General features: G+C 39.0%; 2 protein-coding genes across 3 annotated transcripts in view; one reads left to right on the top strand and one right to left on the bottom strand.

Annotated features, from left to right (window-relative positions):
* The window catches only part of FAM185A (family with sequence similarity 185 member A), a 153,600-nt gene that overhangs the window by 51,795 nt on the left and 85,031 nt on the right, over positions 1 to 16,774 (bottom strand). The window contains exon 8 of one of the 2 annotated variants that reach the window (XR_008617452.1): positions 12,195 to 12,297. Coding sequence is in view for 1 of the 2 variants with exons in the window: in XM_055085069.1 (XP_054941044.1) it covers positions 12,286 to 12,297 (12 nt within the window). In the remaining variant the exon portion in view is untranslated. Of the gene's footprint in view, positions 1 to 12,194; positions 12,298 to 16,774 lie in introns of those variants that run through there. The other variant, XM_055085069.1, reaches the window with a different exon arrangement.
* FBXL13 (F-box and leucine rich repeat protein 13) overlaps positions 1 to 16,774 on the top strand; it is a 192,261-nt gene that overhangs the window by 167,195 nt on the left and 8,292 nt on the right. Inside the window, exon 19 of the mRNA XM_024115971.1 lies at positions 11,975 to 12,109. Coding sequence (XP_023971739.1) covers positions 11,975 to 12,109 — 135 coding nt within the window. The remainder of the gene's footprint in view (positions 1 to 11,974; positions 12,110 to 16,774) is intronic.

Genomic DNA, 16,774 nt, shown 5'->3' with positions numbered 1-16,774 from the left:
AGTGTTCTAATTTCATCCTTTTACATGTAGCTGTCCAGTTTTCCCAGCACCACTTATTGAAGAGGCTGTCTTTTCTCCATTGTACATTCTTGCCTCCTTTATCAAAGATAAAGTTACCATAGGTGCGTGGGTTTATCTCTGGGGTTTCTATCCTGTCCTGTTGATGTATATTTCTGTTTTTGTGCCAGTACCATACTGTCTTGATTACTGTAGCTTTGTAGTATAGTCTGAAGTCAGGGAGCCTGATTCCTCCAGCTCCGTTTTTCTTTCTCAAGATCGATTCAGGGTCTTTTGTATTTCCATACAAATTGTGAAATTTTTTTCTGTGAAAAATGCCATTGGTACTTTGATAGGGATTGCATTGAATCTGTAGATTACTTTGGGTAGTACAGTCATTTTCACAATGTTGATTCTTCCAATCCAAGAACTTGGTATATCTCTCCATCTGTCTGTATCACCTTTAATTTCTTTCATCAGTGTCTTATAGTTTTCTGCATACAGGTCTTTTGTCTCCTTAGGTAAGTTTATTCCTAGGTGAGAACGATGTTGGCTGTGGGTTTGTCATATATGGCCTTTATTATGTTTAGGTAAGTTCCCTCTATGCTTACTTTCTGGAGGGTTTTTATCATAAACGGTGTTGAATTTTGTTGAAAGCTTTTTCTGCATCTATTGAGATGATCATATGGGTTTTATCCTTCAATTTGTTAATATGGTGTATCACATTGATTGATTTGCATGTATTGAAGAATCCTTGCAACCCTGGGATAAACACTACTTGATCATGGTGTATGATCCTTTTAATGTGCTGTTGGATTCTGTTTGCTAGTATTTTGTTGAGGATTTTTGCATCTATATTCATGGGTGATATTGGCCTGTAATATTCTCTCTTTGTGACATCTTTGTCTGGTTTTGGTATCAGGGTGATGGTGGCCTCATAGAATGAGTTTGGGAGTGTTCCTTCTTCTACTATATTTTGGAAGAGTTTGAGAAGGATAGGTGTTAGCTCTTCTCTAAATGTTTGACAGAATTCACCTGTGAAGACATCTGGCCTTGGGCTTTTTTTGTTGGCAGATTTTTAATCACAGTCTCAATTTCAGTGCTTGTGAATATTTTCTGTTTTTTCCTGGTTCAGTCTCAGAAGGTTGTGCTTTTCTAAGAATTTGTCCATTTGTTCCAGGTTATCAATTTTATTGGCCTATAGTTGCTTGTAGTAATCTCTCATGATCCTTTGTATTTCTGCAGTGTCAGTTGTTACTTCTCCTTTTTCATTTCCAATTCTATTGATTTGAGTCTTTTCCAAGACTCAAGAAAAATCTTTATGAGTCTGGCTGATGGTTTATCAATTTTGTTTATCTTCTCCAAGAACAAGCTTTTAGTTTTAATGATCTTTGCTACTGTTTCCTTCATTTCTTTTTCATTTATTTCTGATCTAATCTTTATGATTTCTTTCCTTCTGCTAACTTTGGGGTTTTTTGGTTCTTCCTTCTCTAATTGCTTTAGGTGTAAGGTTTGGTTGTTTACATGAGATGTTTCTTGTTTCTTGAGGTAGGATTGTGTTGCTATAAACTTCCTTCTTAGAACTGCTTTTGCTGCATCCCATAGGTTTTGGGTCTTCGTGTTTTCATTGTCATTGGTTTCTAGGTATTTTTTGATTTCCTCTTTGATTTCTTCAGTGATCTCTTGTTTGTTTAGTAGTGTATTGTTTAGCCTCCATATATTTATATTTTTTACAGTTTTTTTTCCTGTAATTGATATCACAACCCATAGTGTTGTGGTCAGAAAGGATATTTGAGATACTGTAGTTATGAATTCAGTTTATAACTTAGAATTGTGGAAGTTGTATTTCTGCCTTTGAAGCAGCACAAAATCATCTTCATTATAGAAAATGGTTCTTGATAGCACAAGATTTTTCTGTAATTATTAATAGGAAACCCCACCCCACCCCGAAACAGAAGTTGGTAGCAGGATTAATCAGAATGTAATGAGGCAAATGTCAAGAGATGGTGTTATGAGTATGCACCATGAGGTGAGCTTTTTTGAGACTGGGAGCTGCCACCTTTCGAGGTGGTTTAAATCAGGATTTTGGCAGAAGCACATTATTGTGACAGTCAGTAAGTGTTAGTGAAACTCAGTCTCTTCTACATACCCAACTTAGGAATGCAGTCACTAAGCCCCCATACTGTGACTCAGCTCATAAGACACAGAGAAGAAATTATTGAACTCACTAAGCGATTTGGAAGTTGTCTTCAAGATGTTAACCCACAGCAAAATTGGCTGATACATGGGATGGAAGTCAAACTTGGTAATTTTTGATTTTCTCTCTATTTTCACTATAAAAGATTAATAATCTCAGTCTAACGTTTTCCGAGAAAAGAAAATCAACAGCATTGATATATGTGTGATTCTGTAACACTGTAGCCAGAAGAGCATATAATAATCTTATCAGTAGGGGGGAAATGGAATTTCATGAATGATTCTGTTGAAACATGCCTGCAGACTTAAGTACTTAATACGACTTACATGTCTCTAAAGGAAAATATGAATTATAAGAGAGGAAAAGTTCTGACTTATTTCTCAGATCTGCACTGATTTATGTCAAGCATAATGCCTTGGACTCATCTTTGTGCCTCAGATTTTCCATGAGTGAGAATGCTACCATGAATGTATCATAGACCTTGTAATCATTTTTATAAGTTATTCTTAATTTAAAACCTCTGAGAAAGTTTAACTTCAAAGAATATCAGAGCTTTAAAAAAGGCTTAAAGCAGAAGTGATTCAAGCAGTCCAAGATATTGATAGATGCTACTGAAAAGGGTTTGCAGACACCAAGAGCCTTGAATCTCCCTTTGAAGCTTGTTTCATCTTTCAATAAACTATTCTTATTGTTTAAATATTTCTTCTTGCTTTACATTTTCTCTGGTTCCTTGAACTCTAACCACTCTCTAAGTAGAAAACAATGTTATCCTACCCCTTGCAACATAAGAATTCCTGTATTATTAAAACAATTCTTTATATCTTTGAAGATACCCATAGGGGCGGGAGCTTCGAGACTAGGGCAGCGCGAAAGCAGCTGGTGTGTTCTAGCTTCCCTGAATATGGTGAGCAAAAGCTGCCTGCCCACAGCACCTCTGCGACCCTCTGACAAGCCAGGTGCATGCCTGGCCCAAGACAAGATGCCTGGGCTTCCCTGCAGGTACCTGACCTGGGAGGGACATGGCTACCGGGCAGTACAAGACACGGGCTCTCCTCCTTCCGGGCTCTGCTCGAGAGAGGCTATATTCATCTGTGTTAATCACTGCTGTGTTTCCTGAACATGCCTATAAAACATACTGAAGAAGGGTGCCTGAAATTTGTCACAAAGCCACAACAGACATAAAAATGATACAGACAACAAGTGCTACGGTCATTCAAAGAAGGCACAGAATTGATACAACAAGGATCTCCTCTATGGCACAGGGAACTATACTCAACATTTTGTAATAACTTATAAGGGAAAAGAATCTGAAAATGGAATCACTGTGCTGTACACCTGAAACTGACACGACATTGTAAATCAACTATACTTCAATTAAAAAACAAACAAACAGACAACAACAACAAAAAAAAACCCAAAGAGGTCATAGAAGTTCTTATGAGATTCCAGAAGAGAAGAGAAGCCAAATGAGGACGGGAGAGAAGGCTTTTGAATCAGTTCAGAGGAGAAGTCACAGAGGAACTAGTCTTTGATCTGAACTTGAGATTAAGATTAAGATGAATTAATCTTAATTAATTAAGATTGCAACACAGGGATATTACAGATGAAGGTAATCACATAAACTTACTATACTGAAACTTGCAGAGGTTATGAGTGTTGTTCAAGATCCCAAAGCAAGTGCATTGTGGAATCAGAATTTTAAGTGAGGCCTAATGAACTAAAAACAAACAAACACAGAAACAAGCCCTTCCTGTGATACCTCGTTGCCTTTGAAGTCGTTTTTATGGTGGGTTGGTAGAAACTGGTTCCAGTGTTTCTTGCAGGAATGACTAGTTCTGTCCCCCTGCGGCCCCCCACCCCCGAGTTGATCCTCAAAGTTTCCTTTAGAATGGACTTGCTAAAATGCAGACATGCAAGCATTCATGACGCCTGTGTCCAATCATTTCTCCCGCCATTGCCTACTTCACTTCTGGATTATATGAACAATTCACTGTCTTCATTTATGCTTTTCCCTCCTCCAAGAATTCCTTTCTCCCTATGGGGCACCTGGGAAACCCACTTCATTTTTCAAAACTCAATTTACATATTATGTCTTTTGTGCAGTCTTCTTTTTAGTATTGTGATTACACGCTCTTTTTTGCTACCCTTGCACTTCTGCATGCCTGATTGTTGCACTCGTTACACTGTATTGTGCTTGTATTTTTTACATGTATCTGTGTTCTCCTGGGCAACATTCCTTGGGGCCAGGGACTACCTTTTTTCATCTATTGATGTTGCCTTAGCATGTTACTTGTTGTGAAGTAGTTAGTGATAAAAATGAGATTTGATTAAATTGAAAATTGTTATATACATATTAGTTATTATCATTTACAGATATAACAGGAAAAAATATTAATGTTGGTGCTGAAAGTTCACTACTAGTAAATGGTGGTGGTACCTGACTTCACTTATATTATTTTCCCCACTATTTTATATCTTTCTACCTGATATCTCTTCTTTATTTCCATCTATGTCTCTTTATTACTAAACCAAGAAAAACAGGTATGAGGGTAGGGCTAGGCCATACTTGGCTGGAATAGTAAAGAAATTGTGTGGGGTTTTGGTGAGAAAATCCTGAAGCATACAGGTCTGCATCTTCCCTTTGAGGCACGTGGAGGGGTCTGCTTCTAAAGAGTTTTATTAGCAACTAATCAAGATGATTTCGCACAAGGCTCCTGATTAGCTGCTGGTATACTAAGAGTGAATCAGAGTTAGCGTAGTTTCTGATTTCTTGTATGTGTCAACGTGGATGATCATTTTTTACTGCTGGGGGTGGTGGTGGTGGGGGGAGTGAGGGAATGTTCCTTTCCTGCTCCTGATGTTTCAGTCCTGTCAAGAGAGCTGTTAGGGTCATTTCAGCCCTGCTTCTTTACTGAATCTGCCCCAGGGTGATCAAGTGACTTATATAGAAAGCTTGAAAAGAATTAAGTGAGCATGCTTGCCTTGACTAATTCTGTTCTCTCCCTTGAGAGTGTGAGTGAGTGTCTTCTGTTTCTCTCATTCTGTGTATTACTAGTTAGTAAATCTGCCCAAATTCTGGGGTTCCGTTATGTGATCATTTCATTGAAACTGGATTCTCAAGCCAGGGTTATCAACAGTAACAGGAATATTCGGCCCTCCATCTTTTCTCTTTTATCTTATTTCCTAATTTATTCCAAACCAAATGGAATTAAGGCATTGTACTTGCTGGAAGGTAATGAAAAGACCCTAACATTTGGTGCATTACCTGGGAACACTGAGAAATAAAAAGAAAGGAGCTGACATTTTGGAGAGGAAAATGTCCATGTGGAAAATATTTTGGTAGTGCCAAGGAAGGTAGTCTAGTGCCTTGGTCTTTAAAGTATGGTGGGATGTTGAGACCTTTGACTGTTTGAAAATATTTAGGTTTGTGCAGTAAACTGCTGAAGCTTAGAAAAGGTTTAATGCATGCTGTATAAGTGTCCCATGCTTGCCGGGAGACTAATAAACTTGGAGGCTTAACACAATAGAAATTTACTATCTCACAGTTGTAGAGGCCAGAAGTGTGATATCAAGGTGTCAGCAAGGCTGCTCTCCCTACAGATGCTCTAGGGGAGATTCTATCCCTTGCCTCTTTCAGCTTCTGGTGGTTGCCAGCTTCCTTGGCTTGAGGCCACATCACTCAGTTTTTGTCTCTATCTTCACAATACCCCCTTTCTGTGTCTGTGTCTTCTCTTTTGTCTGTCTCAAATGTCTCTCTGCCCTTCTTGTACAATAAGGACAATTGTCATTCTATTTAGGACCCATCCAGATAATATAGGATGGAAATCCCATCTCAAGGTCCTTAATGACATTTGCAAAACTTTTTTTTTTTCAAATGAGGTAACAGTCAAGGATTAGGACATGGATATATCCTTTTGGGGGCCACCATCCAACCCACTATACCAGCCGTAAGATACTTTGATTTTGGCTGATGGCTGCAGCTTATGGTGTGGGAGAGTGGCAGTTTCTTTCGAGCCACTTAAGTAAAGGTCTGACATGAAGAAAAGGGGTGTTAGGGAGTTGCAGGTGACTGAGCGATACCTGGAGCGGAATGAATAAGGCACCTGGAGGGTCTTTAGTATACAGAGACCTTTACCTGGCGCTTGACTTGAGAGTGTGCAGGAGTTTACAGGGCAGGAAAGTCTCAGGCAGCCGTCGGCGCTTGACTTGAGTGTGTTCAGTAGTTTACAGGGCAGGAAAGTCTCATGCAGCCGTCCACCTGGCCTTACTCTTCAGGTACAGTTTTTCCCAAGCAGGCTTGACTGAGACAAAGACTCAATTGTGAGGAAAACATGTTTTCTAGAACTTGTCAGCATTGACACATATGGTCTACCGTAGGCTCAAGTGACTCCCTTTACATGTGGGCCCAAGCTGACACTGGATTTGTCAATTATGTTGGAGAAAGCAATGTTCTCTTAAAGGCAGCCGCCTTTGGTCTATGCAGTTCCGTAGCAGGAGGCAGTGAAAATGGCCATGGTGGCATAGGACTGTCAAATCTACGCATCAGAACTGGAGGTGTAATGTCACTTGACAGAACCCATGATCAGTTCAGTACTGCAGTGTGAACCACAAGGTCATCAGAGAGGAAGGATAACTCAAGAGTCCATGTGTGACAGATGCTCAGGGCTGTGCACTGCACATGGCAAATTCATAGTGACAAATCAATGTCAGGCTTCAAAGATTCCTCCTGGTTCGAAGTTCACAGGTCAGACATTTCAAATAAATGGCATAGACTAATGGACATCCTAGTGAGGCTAAAACGAAAGAGACTTTATCTTTCTCTCAAATGCCATTGAGTTTCTGCTTTGTTCTTTGGTCAAATTCTGTACTGGATTCTGGGAACAAAAATGTGCCTGGTTTCACTCTTCTAGGAGTGGGGGATTGACTTGCTTTTGAGATTGTTTTTAAAGTTTGGGGATAGTGCTGTAAAATCAAATTGTATCTTAGTAACTCTTTAGACTCTTTAAAACCATGGTTCATGAGAGACTTGATAAACTGATAAAATAGCCAAGGCCCTGCGAGACCCACACCCGTGTCAGTGACAGAAGTCCAAGTTACAGATACTGAAGGAGCCCTCAGTCCCATTCAGGCGATGAAAGCCCTGTCACTGAGAATGAACCAAATGTACATTTGGGAGGATTGTTTATGGACATTTAGGACTTTGGATTTTTAACCCACAGTAACAAGGAAACTTGATTTCAAAATTGGGCTTTAATACTTTGGGACCTTAATTCATAAGAGAGTTTAATGTGTGCCCTTTTAATTTCTCTGTGAAGAATTTGAGACTGGCAAAGGTGTACTTTCAAATTTGCAACATTTCTATGATTTCTGAATTGTACTTTCAAATTTGCAACATTTCTGTGATTTCTGAATTATATTACCTGATGCTTTTATGTATTTAATCTTAGTTTGTCATTTAACCTCATCAAATTTCTATGGTTAGCTGTGCTGTGGACGGCTGGTAGAACCAATAGTTGTTTCTGTTCATTGGATATGAGTAGCCTTGGAGTTAATTTAAATTAATTCAATTTCTCACCCATATCAGAGACTTCTGGGATGAAACTCTAAACCGTCCACCAGCAATTCCAGGAGGCCACTCAAATGAGTAGCCCCATAAAAGTGTGAGCAGAACTGTCCTGATAAACGTCTATTCTTTTTCCTGAAAGGAGAGCCATATTCTGTTAATTATAGGCTTAAAGGCATAGTTGAGTGTGTTAAGAGATTGAAAAAAACAGGGGAGCATTAGTGACAATTTCCCTTCTCGTTCCTAATGGTACCACCATGTGAAGGGAATTTGATTAGTATAACTTTTAACCTCCCTGCTCTTATATTCACTGACACTGGCTAGGTGAGGTGACCTACTTGACTGGCAAAGTTGGGAAGAATAACTGGCCATGCTTTGCTAAGCTCTTCTTTCTTTCGTCTTGGGAGTGAGTCTGGTGATACAGAGACAAAAGTTCTCTGCTCCACTGTGGACATGCCCCTTTCACATAGGTTTGCCTGGAACCAACTTGCTGCAACAAAGTGGGTAAGTCTGGATAATTCTAGAATTCAGTTGACAGACTCACTTGGCTGTCTCATGAAGTCCCATTTTCCAACATGGGCTCTAACAGTCAAAAGTGACGTAATGTGTGGGCTCCAGTGCAAAATGAATAGTGCCTCTTGTTCAAACTGCAAAGAAAAAGTGTTGTTGAAAGTATTTGCACTGGGGTGCATAGTGTCCTCCCCAAATTCATGTTCACCTGGAACCTGTGAATGTGCCCAAGTAAATTCTTTTTTCAGATAGAATCGAGATAAGATGACATCATACTAGATTAGGGTGAGCCCTAAATGGGTTCTATGGGTTGTTCTCTCTTCTCTTTTTCATATATGTCATCTTTTTCAGCATAAGTGTTTGGTTAATATTGGGAAGTAACATGAGTAAGAAAGGATATGATAAGATTCCTTGGACATTCTTGTTTCTTAAAAAACAACTGCTTTCTTTCTGTGTTAGAAGTAAGTTCAGATTCAAATGGAAAGCATGGCCTCCCGGAGCTGTTAACACCTTCACTTAGTCTTGGATGTGACCAGTAGCACAGAATTCTGGTGGAACGTTCAAAGATAAAATCATTAAGAATTTCAAGACAGCAATAGCAGAGCATGAAACCAAGCAAGTGTGGGGCCCTTCTGAGCATGGTTCCTGCGGGACTTGATCAACTGGTAAAAGGGCCAAGGCTCTGAGATACCCACACCATGTCAGTGACAGAAGTCCAAGCTACAGATATTGAAGGAGCCCTCAATGCCACTCAGGCACTGAAAACCCTGTCACTGAGAACGAACCAAAATGTAAATTTAGGAGGATAATTTATGGACTTTTAGGACTATTGTGGATTTTTAACCCACAATAACAAGAAAACTTCATTTCAAAAGAAAGTGTGAGGTCTTCAAGTTTGCTTTGGTTATTGAGGGTCCTTTGTGGTTACATATCAATTTTGGAGTCGTTCCTTCTATTTCTGCAAAAATAGGGGATTCTGATAGGCATTGCATTAAATCTGTAGGTAGCTTTGTGTAATATGGACATTTTAACAATAGTTCATGAACATGGGATGTCTTTCCATTTATTTATGTCTTAATTTCTTTCAATAACGCTGTAGTTTTCAGTGTACAAGTCTTTCATGTCTTTGGTTAAGCTTTTTCCTAAGTATTTTATTCTTTTTGATGCTACTGTAAATGGAACTGTTCTCCTAATTTCTTTTTCAGATTGTTCATTGTTAATGTACAGAAATGCAAGTGATGCGTGTATGTTGATTTCATATTGTGCAAACAGACTTTGCTAAGTTGGTTTATTCTAATAGATTAATTTTTTGTGGAAAAAAAAAAGATACCCATAAAGGGTTGAGCAAACAACTAGTATTTATTGAGAACTTACTGTATTCTAAATATGATGCTTGTGAAAGGCGTATAAAAAGCTAGCAGGGTTCCAGACAGTACCTCTGAGAGACTTATTGCACTCTAATTGAAAAACCTGTTGAATCTGAGCTGAGCTTCAAGACCACCAATTCCAATCCTTTAAAGCTAGATTTCCCTCTGCACCACACTAGTTGTGCCCTCTATGCTTGATTATCTCCAATGACAGGGACCTCAATATTTCCTGACAAGCTGCTCCTTCCAATTTTTGACATCACTCAGTTGCTAGAAGAAACAAATCTCCATATAAATTTAGCCACAAAACAGGAATGAGTCAAGTACTATAAGTGCTGAATCAGTTGAAAAAGACAAGTTCTGTATGAGGTCAAAGGAAAGAGGAATCACTGTTGGTTGCTGTGGTCAGAAAAAGATGATTTAGGGTAAAATAACCAATATCTTTTAGTTTTCTCCGAAGTATGATACAAATGTGCATCTTTATTATTACTGGTATCATAGGCAAATCCCAATAACAGTTAACATTTACTGAGTGCTTACTACATGCCAAACATGTTATACTGTCTCTCAAGTAACATTGTATATACAATTTTATAGCTAGCTAGAGAATCTACTTTGTTCTAGGAACCATATCAGGTACATATATTATTTCATATAACCTGCACAACTAAACTTTGATATGGGTGTTATCATTTGCATTTTACCCAAAGAGACGTTGTGGCTCAGCGAGTTTCAGTAACCCATAGTGGCAGAGCAAGGCTTCTAAACCCACTATATCTGATGCCACCGTCCTAGTCTTATCTACTGTGCTAAACTGCCCCTCCAGGAAACTTTCCCTCTTCTATTAACTTACTAAAGAAAACAGGTGGCTGACTAATTCTTTCCAGTCTTCCTTAGGGCTAAAATAAGGGGAAATTGGCATACTCAATGGGAGGGAAGCCCACTGGTGGTTTTACCTCTGGAGTCATCCTAATGGCCATTACTGATCCAACAGCCCAGGTCCTTCCCTCAGGTCTGAGAGGAAAATGTCTGATAGACATCCATTTTTACATATAAATAAGGAATGCCTTACTAGTAATCCTCTAGGATTACTAAAATCTAATACTTGTAACTAAAAATCGTAAACTATCATATACTGAGGTCTCTAATTTAGTACTCTAAGAATTTGAGCTGCTTCACAATGAGGCTAAACTTTTAGAGTGACTGAGCACATGTTGATAGTTGTAATTCTTGTAATTTGGGGGATGGACTTTTCTTATTAGTATTAATGTTATCTTAAATTGGTCATGGTTTCCAATTTCTACTCATCTTGACTTAAGATATATATATATATTTTTTTTTGCGGTACACAGGCCTCTCACTGTTGTGGCCTGTCCCGTTGCGGAGCACAGGCTCCAGACGCGCAGGCTCAGCGGCCATGGCTCACGGGCCCAGCCGCTCCGCGGCATGTGGGATCTTCCCGGACCGGGGCACGAACCCGTGTCCCCTGCATTGGCAGGCGGACTCTCAACCACTACCACTGCGCCACCAGGGAAGCCCAACTTAAGATATTTTTACAGTTACTGTTAGTTTACTTCTGCGGATCATTTTGTTCTTGTATAACTGCTGAACTATAAAATTTGACCATTATTTCCTCATGGATTCTTCTTATCACTCAGGTTTTTTGTTTGTTTGTTTTTTGTTTTTACTGAAAAGTAGGAATGAAAATTAAGAACTACTGAGATAAAGGGAAGAATTTCCATGATTTCCAGACCTTTTCTGGCCCTAAAAATTTCAGATGAACATTCTGGCATTTCAGAACAATGCTGGAGGGTAGATATTTTCCCTAATTTGAAGAAGAGGACACCGAGGCTCAGAAAGATTGAGTGACTTGCTAAGGTTTCAAAGCTAATAAGGTGGTAGAATGAAATTAAAACTCAGGTCGGCCTGGTTCCAAAGACTGTGCTTTTTCCATTATATTATACTGTCAACCCCAGAGTGTTTGCCTTCCAATTCTCATCTCCAGATTTCTTTTCCTCCACTCATTGGACTGAATATAACTCTAATAATTACTAACCACATGGGTAAAATTCCATTAGGGCTAACCTCAGGAAAACCAAATTCTGTGAGCAGGAATTTGAATATTACTGAACTGTTAACTGGTGTGTGAGTATCTTTTGTTATAAAGAAATTCTGGATATAATGGCTTTTGTTTGCAACAAAATGTAACACATCTATATTTCAGAAACTGAAATGCATACTAGGCAAACTGCTATGGGTAAGATGGCTATAGATGTACACAACATTTGAATAAAGACTAAGAAAAAGAAAAAAAACCTTTAACTTTGGAATTTCTTGCAGGCATTCTGCAAAGGCTCACAGATCTTGGAACATCTGGATGTCTCTTATTGCCCCCAGCTGTCAGATGAGATTATTAAAGCACTGGCCATTTATTGTATTAATCTCACATCTCTCAGCATTGCTGGCTGTCCAAAGGTATGTGCAGGAGTCAGCTCAGACATATCAGATTGAAGTATTGCCAAAGAACCCAGGCAGGGTAGCAATTAGCAGTTGGACTCACCAGAGAACTTGTTTTCTTTGTCATGTCTGAGGTATTCATTAGAGTTTTCTTCTTTCCCCAAATTGGAAATAGCTTTATGATTTCATTTGTGTCAAAGCAGAATCTGCAAGAAGTTAAAGACAACTCTTATACAAATATAAAAATGTGTCAAATATTTATTTAATTCAATGAGAGAACCAGCAAAATGGTAAAGTCAGTTCATAGAGCATTTGATCAAACTGGGTATTTATAGGAACTGAAGAAAGAATGTTGGAATATGATTGTTAGGTTAAATCCAAAATTGGTTAATGTGTAGTAAATCCATAACCTTGGAGTTATCGTTTCTACCAGACAGAAATAATTTGCATCTCTCCTGGGCAAAAATATAACAGAGTTTGGGCCCTAATCAATACTAAACAGTATGTCAAACAAAAGCATAATTCCTTATAGAATTTCTCAGTTGGACCTGTTAAAACAATGTTCCGGTAAGACACTGAAAGGATATGCAATCATCTTTTGTCTTATTTTCAAGTGTTGGATAATTCTTCTTGACATCTGTCTTTGAAAGGAATATATACTCATTGCAAAACCTTTGGACTACATATAAAAGTGTGAAGGAGAAAGTAAAAATTCAAAGTCATACCACCAACCAGGACATAACCACTGTTGCGTTTTATACTTATTCTTCTAGAATTCTTTTCTATGTGCAGAGATTAGAAATAGTTACAGGTTTGTGCTTTGTCTTGTTTTTTAAAGAACAGAATCATACTTTCTAAAATACATTGTAACCCACTTTCTTTTCTCTTAATATACTATGCATATATCCCCATGTGCAGAAAGAGAGATCTCTGGTTCTGGATTATTATGGCAGATTGAATATACACATATAATTTTGTTCCCTCTTGAAACCCTACCAAAACTGCAGAAGAAGGGTGAGGGGCCACTTTGATAGGGAAAACAGTAGAGGAGACAAGAGCAATGAAATTTTGGAAACTTGAAAATATATGGACTAATTTAGCATACCAGAGATAGCTTTGAATCCTAAGACAAAATAGAGAAAGCTGGGAAAAAAGTGGATTTACACCATAATCTTCAAACTTGGCAATACTGTGTACCTCTGGAACTAGGTTAAGAGGGTGGCTAAAATAAGGAAGACTGGGTTAAAAGTTCTTGAGACGTAGACAGATCTCTAGATCTCCTCCTCTACTCCATACCTCTGGGCAACTGCTCCTCCCCACTCTCACCAGATTTGAGATGTATCTCCTAGAGCCAGATTTCTCAGCCTTGGCGTTATTGATATTTTGGACAAGATCATTCTTTGTAGTGGGGATTGTTCTGTGTACTGTAGGATGTTTAACAGCATCCTTGCCCTCTATCCACTATATGTCAGTAGCACCTAGCCCCCCACACCACCAGTCATAACAATAAAAAATGTCTCCAGATATTGCTAAATGTCCTCTGGGAGGCGGGGAGTGAAATCTCTCTACTATCTGTTCTCCAGATAATAAAACACAAGGTTGCCGAGCTGGGAGACTCATGTATAATTGAGAGCTTGGGTACAAAAGTGAAAATGGGAATTAAGTGACTAAATGCTGAACGCAGAGACATTCAGCACTTTTCCAACAGAGCATTCAGAATTTGGTTGCCAGATCTTTGCCTCCAGGCAGCAGATTGGAAGCCTCTTTTCTGGGGACTCTGACTAGCCCAAGATGAAAGATGGAAAAATACTGACATATGTGGATTTTCCAACAAATAACCCATCTAAACCATTGAAGTTTAATGTAGAGAAGGCCCATATCATGCACTCAGACCTTCCAATCAGCTTTTAGCTCTCCACTATTAATCATGAGCAGACATCAAGGACATAAGAGACTAGACTTAAAAGAAAAGCCTCTAAAGTGGAAGATAAAGACCAAACCAAATTAACAGGAAAAACTTAGAGGAAGTAAAATACTCAGAGGGAAGAAAACTAAAAAATCTTTTAAAAAATCCTCAGAAATTGCAAGGTTATTAACAACCTTGTCCTCTTCTATTGTGCACACTGATGGGCTTCTGTTTACCAAAGCATCACCTGAACTTTCAAGATGCCTTCATTCTAGCTAGTCTAAAAATTCAGCTTCTCAGTTGTTTAGTCTGGGTGGTGAGTAGATTAAGAAAGAGATGCTAGGGACTCCTGATTCCTCCATCATTAACTCTGCCACAATAAGGAAAAGGAGGCAGTGGTGGGAAAGACATGGTGAATCATGATATTAATCTAAAAAATTCACAGCAAAATTCTTTTTGTTCAATAGTGTACTTGTTTAGAACTAGGGAAACCAGATGCCTTTCCGGTCAACATCATCTCGTTCTAGAAGTGAGCTGGGTCAAGGAACTCAGGACACTAGCAGCACTGACCATGAACCCTCTGCAGCTTGAGCAGTCATGGCTCACAGGGTCCTTGCTTCCATTGCACACAGACACACCGGTAACACATGGCTCACTGGGAACTGCCTTGGCTGTAAAGCAGGCACAGATGGTGACTGGGCTTTTAAGAGGCTTCACTAATAAGGGAAGAAAGTAGGAGAATGAGAAAAGGAAAGACTCCAATGAGAACAGGAATTGAGGCAGAGCATTTTTTGTTGTTGTTTTGTTTCACTTTGGTTTGTTTTTTGGTAAGGAAAAACTGAGAGAGTTCCTTCTATAAATCGTGTGTTGGATATTGTCTTGCAGCCTAGAAACTAAGGAGGATATCACACAAGTAAGATATTATAAAACGAATCACTCTACACTGAAGATCTACGCTAAGAAAAAGGAAGGGGAGTAGTTATTTCAGAACCTCAATGTAAGGGAGAAGGATTTAGCTTTACCATCTATGCAGGTGAAATGAGTACCCTGATTCTGAAGATATAGTGACCATAAATTGGGCCAATGTGAACACTCCTCACAGCCTCAGAAATCATAAGGCTGTGGTCCTGTCTAATATATTTCAGCTCCATTGCTTCTGATGAGCCATGTAACACATTAGTGTCTGGCTCATCTTTCTAGGCTAGGTTTCCCAAAAGCCCATGGGTCAATCTTGAATGGCCATCTTGTCCATCTCCTGGAAGGTCCCTTCAACCAGCTTGCTGCCAAGGTCAGTGAGTAGTACTGTGACCTCATCCCACCCAGCACTAAAATGAGAATAACATAATCTCTGCTCAGTAGGACTGAGATCAAGACCATGTATCTGGGAGTTAAGAGCATGGCCAGTCATCTCCACCTCCAGTTTCCAGCTCCCATAAGTCCCCAAAACATCACCTCAGTCACTGGACATTTGGGATTCTGATCTACAGGAAATGTTGGGCTCCTTTTCAGTTCCCCCAGTATCAATAAAACCTAGCACTCTGAGCTCTACCTATCCAGGATTTTTCCATCATCTCACTGTCTTTCCTTTTCTCTACAATTCTGAGGGTTAACCCCCGCCCCCAGTGACATCAGATCCTCAGAGACCCACAAAGAATGGCAAGAATGTCTGAAGCATTTTTGTGAGAATCAGATGCAATGTTAAACCTTGGTTCTGAGCAAGTTCTGGAAACAGGGCATGTTTAGACAATGACATCTACTTTTCCAAACATAAAAAGTATACATTTCAAACTGAAGGGTTTTTTGGCATAATTCTCTCAATTTTATGTTAAAAACAAGAGCTTAGCCTCATGGCATGATTTTTAGAATGTTCCAACATTTAAAATAAGAAATTAAATCCAATTGGAAAAAAATTCCTTTGGGGAGAGTAATCTAGTTGATTTTGCAGCAAGTCCCAGTTCAGCTATAAATTCAAAAGCTAAACCTTGAGTAAGTGAAGTAATCCAAGTGGAGTTGAATTACCTCTGCAGAACATCTGGGCAAACTCTCAAGATACTGGAACCCTGAGCAGAAATTCTCAGAGTGAGATTCATGCAGTCTCTGTGGCTTCTACTCTTCTCTCCCCTGCTGCCTACAAACATCTGTCTTACCTACTTGTCCCTTTCCAGAACCAATTTCTCCATACACAAATCATCAGAGATGTCCAGATCCCTTCTCACAGCAATCTGATCCTGTCTGCAGGTTAACTTCAGTGGATATATATATATTTTATAATTTTATAACATGTGATGTCATTAAACTTATGTTTTTCAAATTGATGGTGCCTTACAGTGGATTTCAAGTTTAAAGTTAAATCCCATTACTGCAGCATTTCATAAATTGCTCATATTGGTGTGACAGGTATTACTAGGGAAATTTTGATGAAGTTTCCAATCCCAAACAGATAACTCTAAAATGAAAATAACAGCAAGATCACAAATTCTATTAGTGCCACTTGAAACAGACATCTTACTCTTCTGGAAACAGACTTAAATCACTAACTTGAGTTATATAGGCTCATCACGTGACAAGCTAGTTAAAGAGAATCTGCAATGGTTCTGATTCTATTTGTTATGGACTGAGTGTTTATGTCCTTCCAAAATTCATATGTTGAAACCCTCATCCCTGATGTGATAGTATTAGGAGGTGAGGCTTTGGGGGGTTAATTAGGTTTAGACCGAGGTCACAAGGGTAGAGCCCCCATGATGGAATTAGTGTCCTTAAAGAGTAGGAAGAAACTA

This window comes from Physeter macrocephalus, chromosome 5, assembly GCF_002837175.3.
Source record: "Physeter macrocephalus isolate SW-GA chromosome 5, ASM283717v5, whole genome shotgun sequence".
Lineage (NCBI taxonomy): Eukaryota > Metazoa > Chordata > Mammalia > Artiodactyla > Physeteridae > Physeter > Physeter macrocephalus.
Note: the sequence above shows the minus strand (reverse complement) of the source record. Positions and strands in the feature narration are given on the sequence as shown.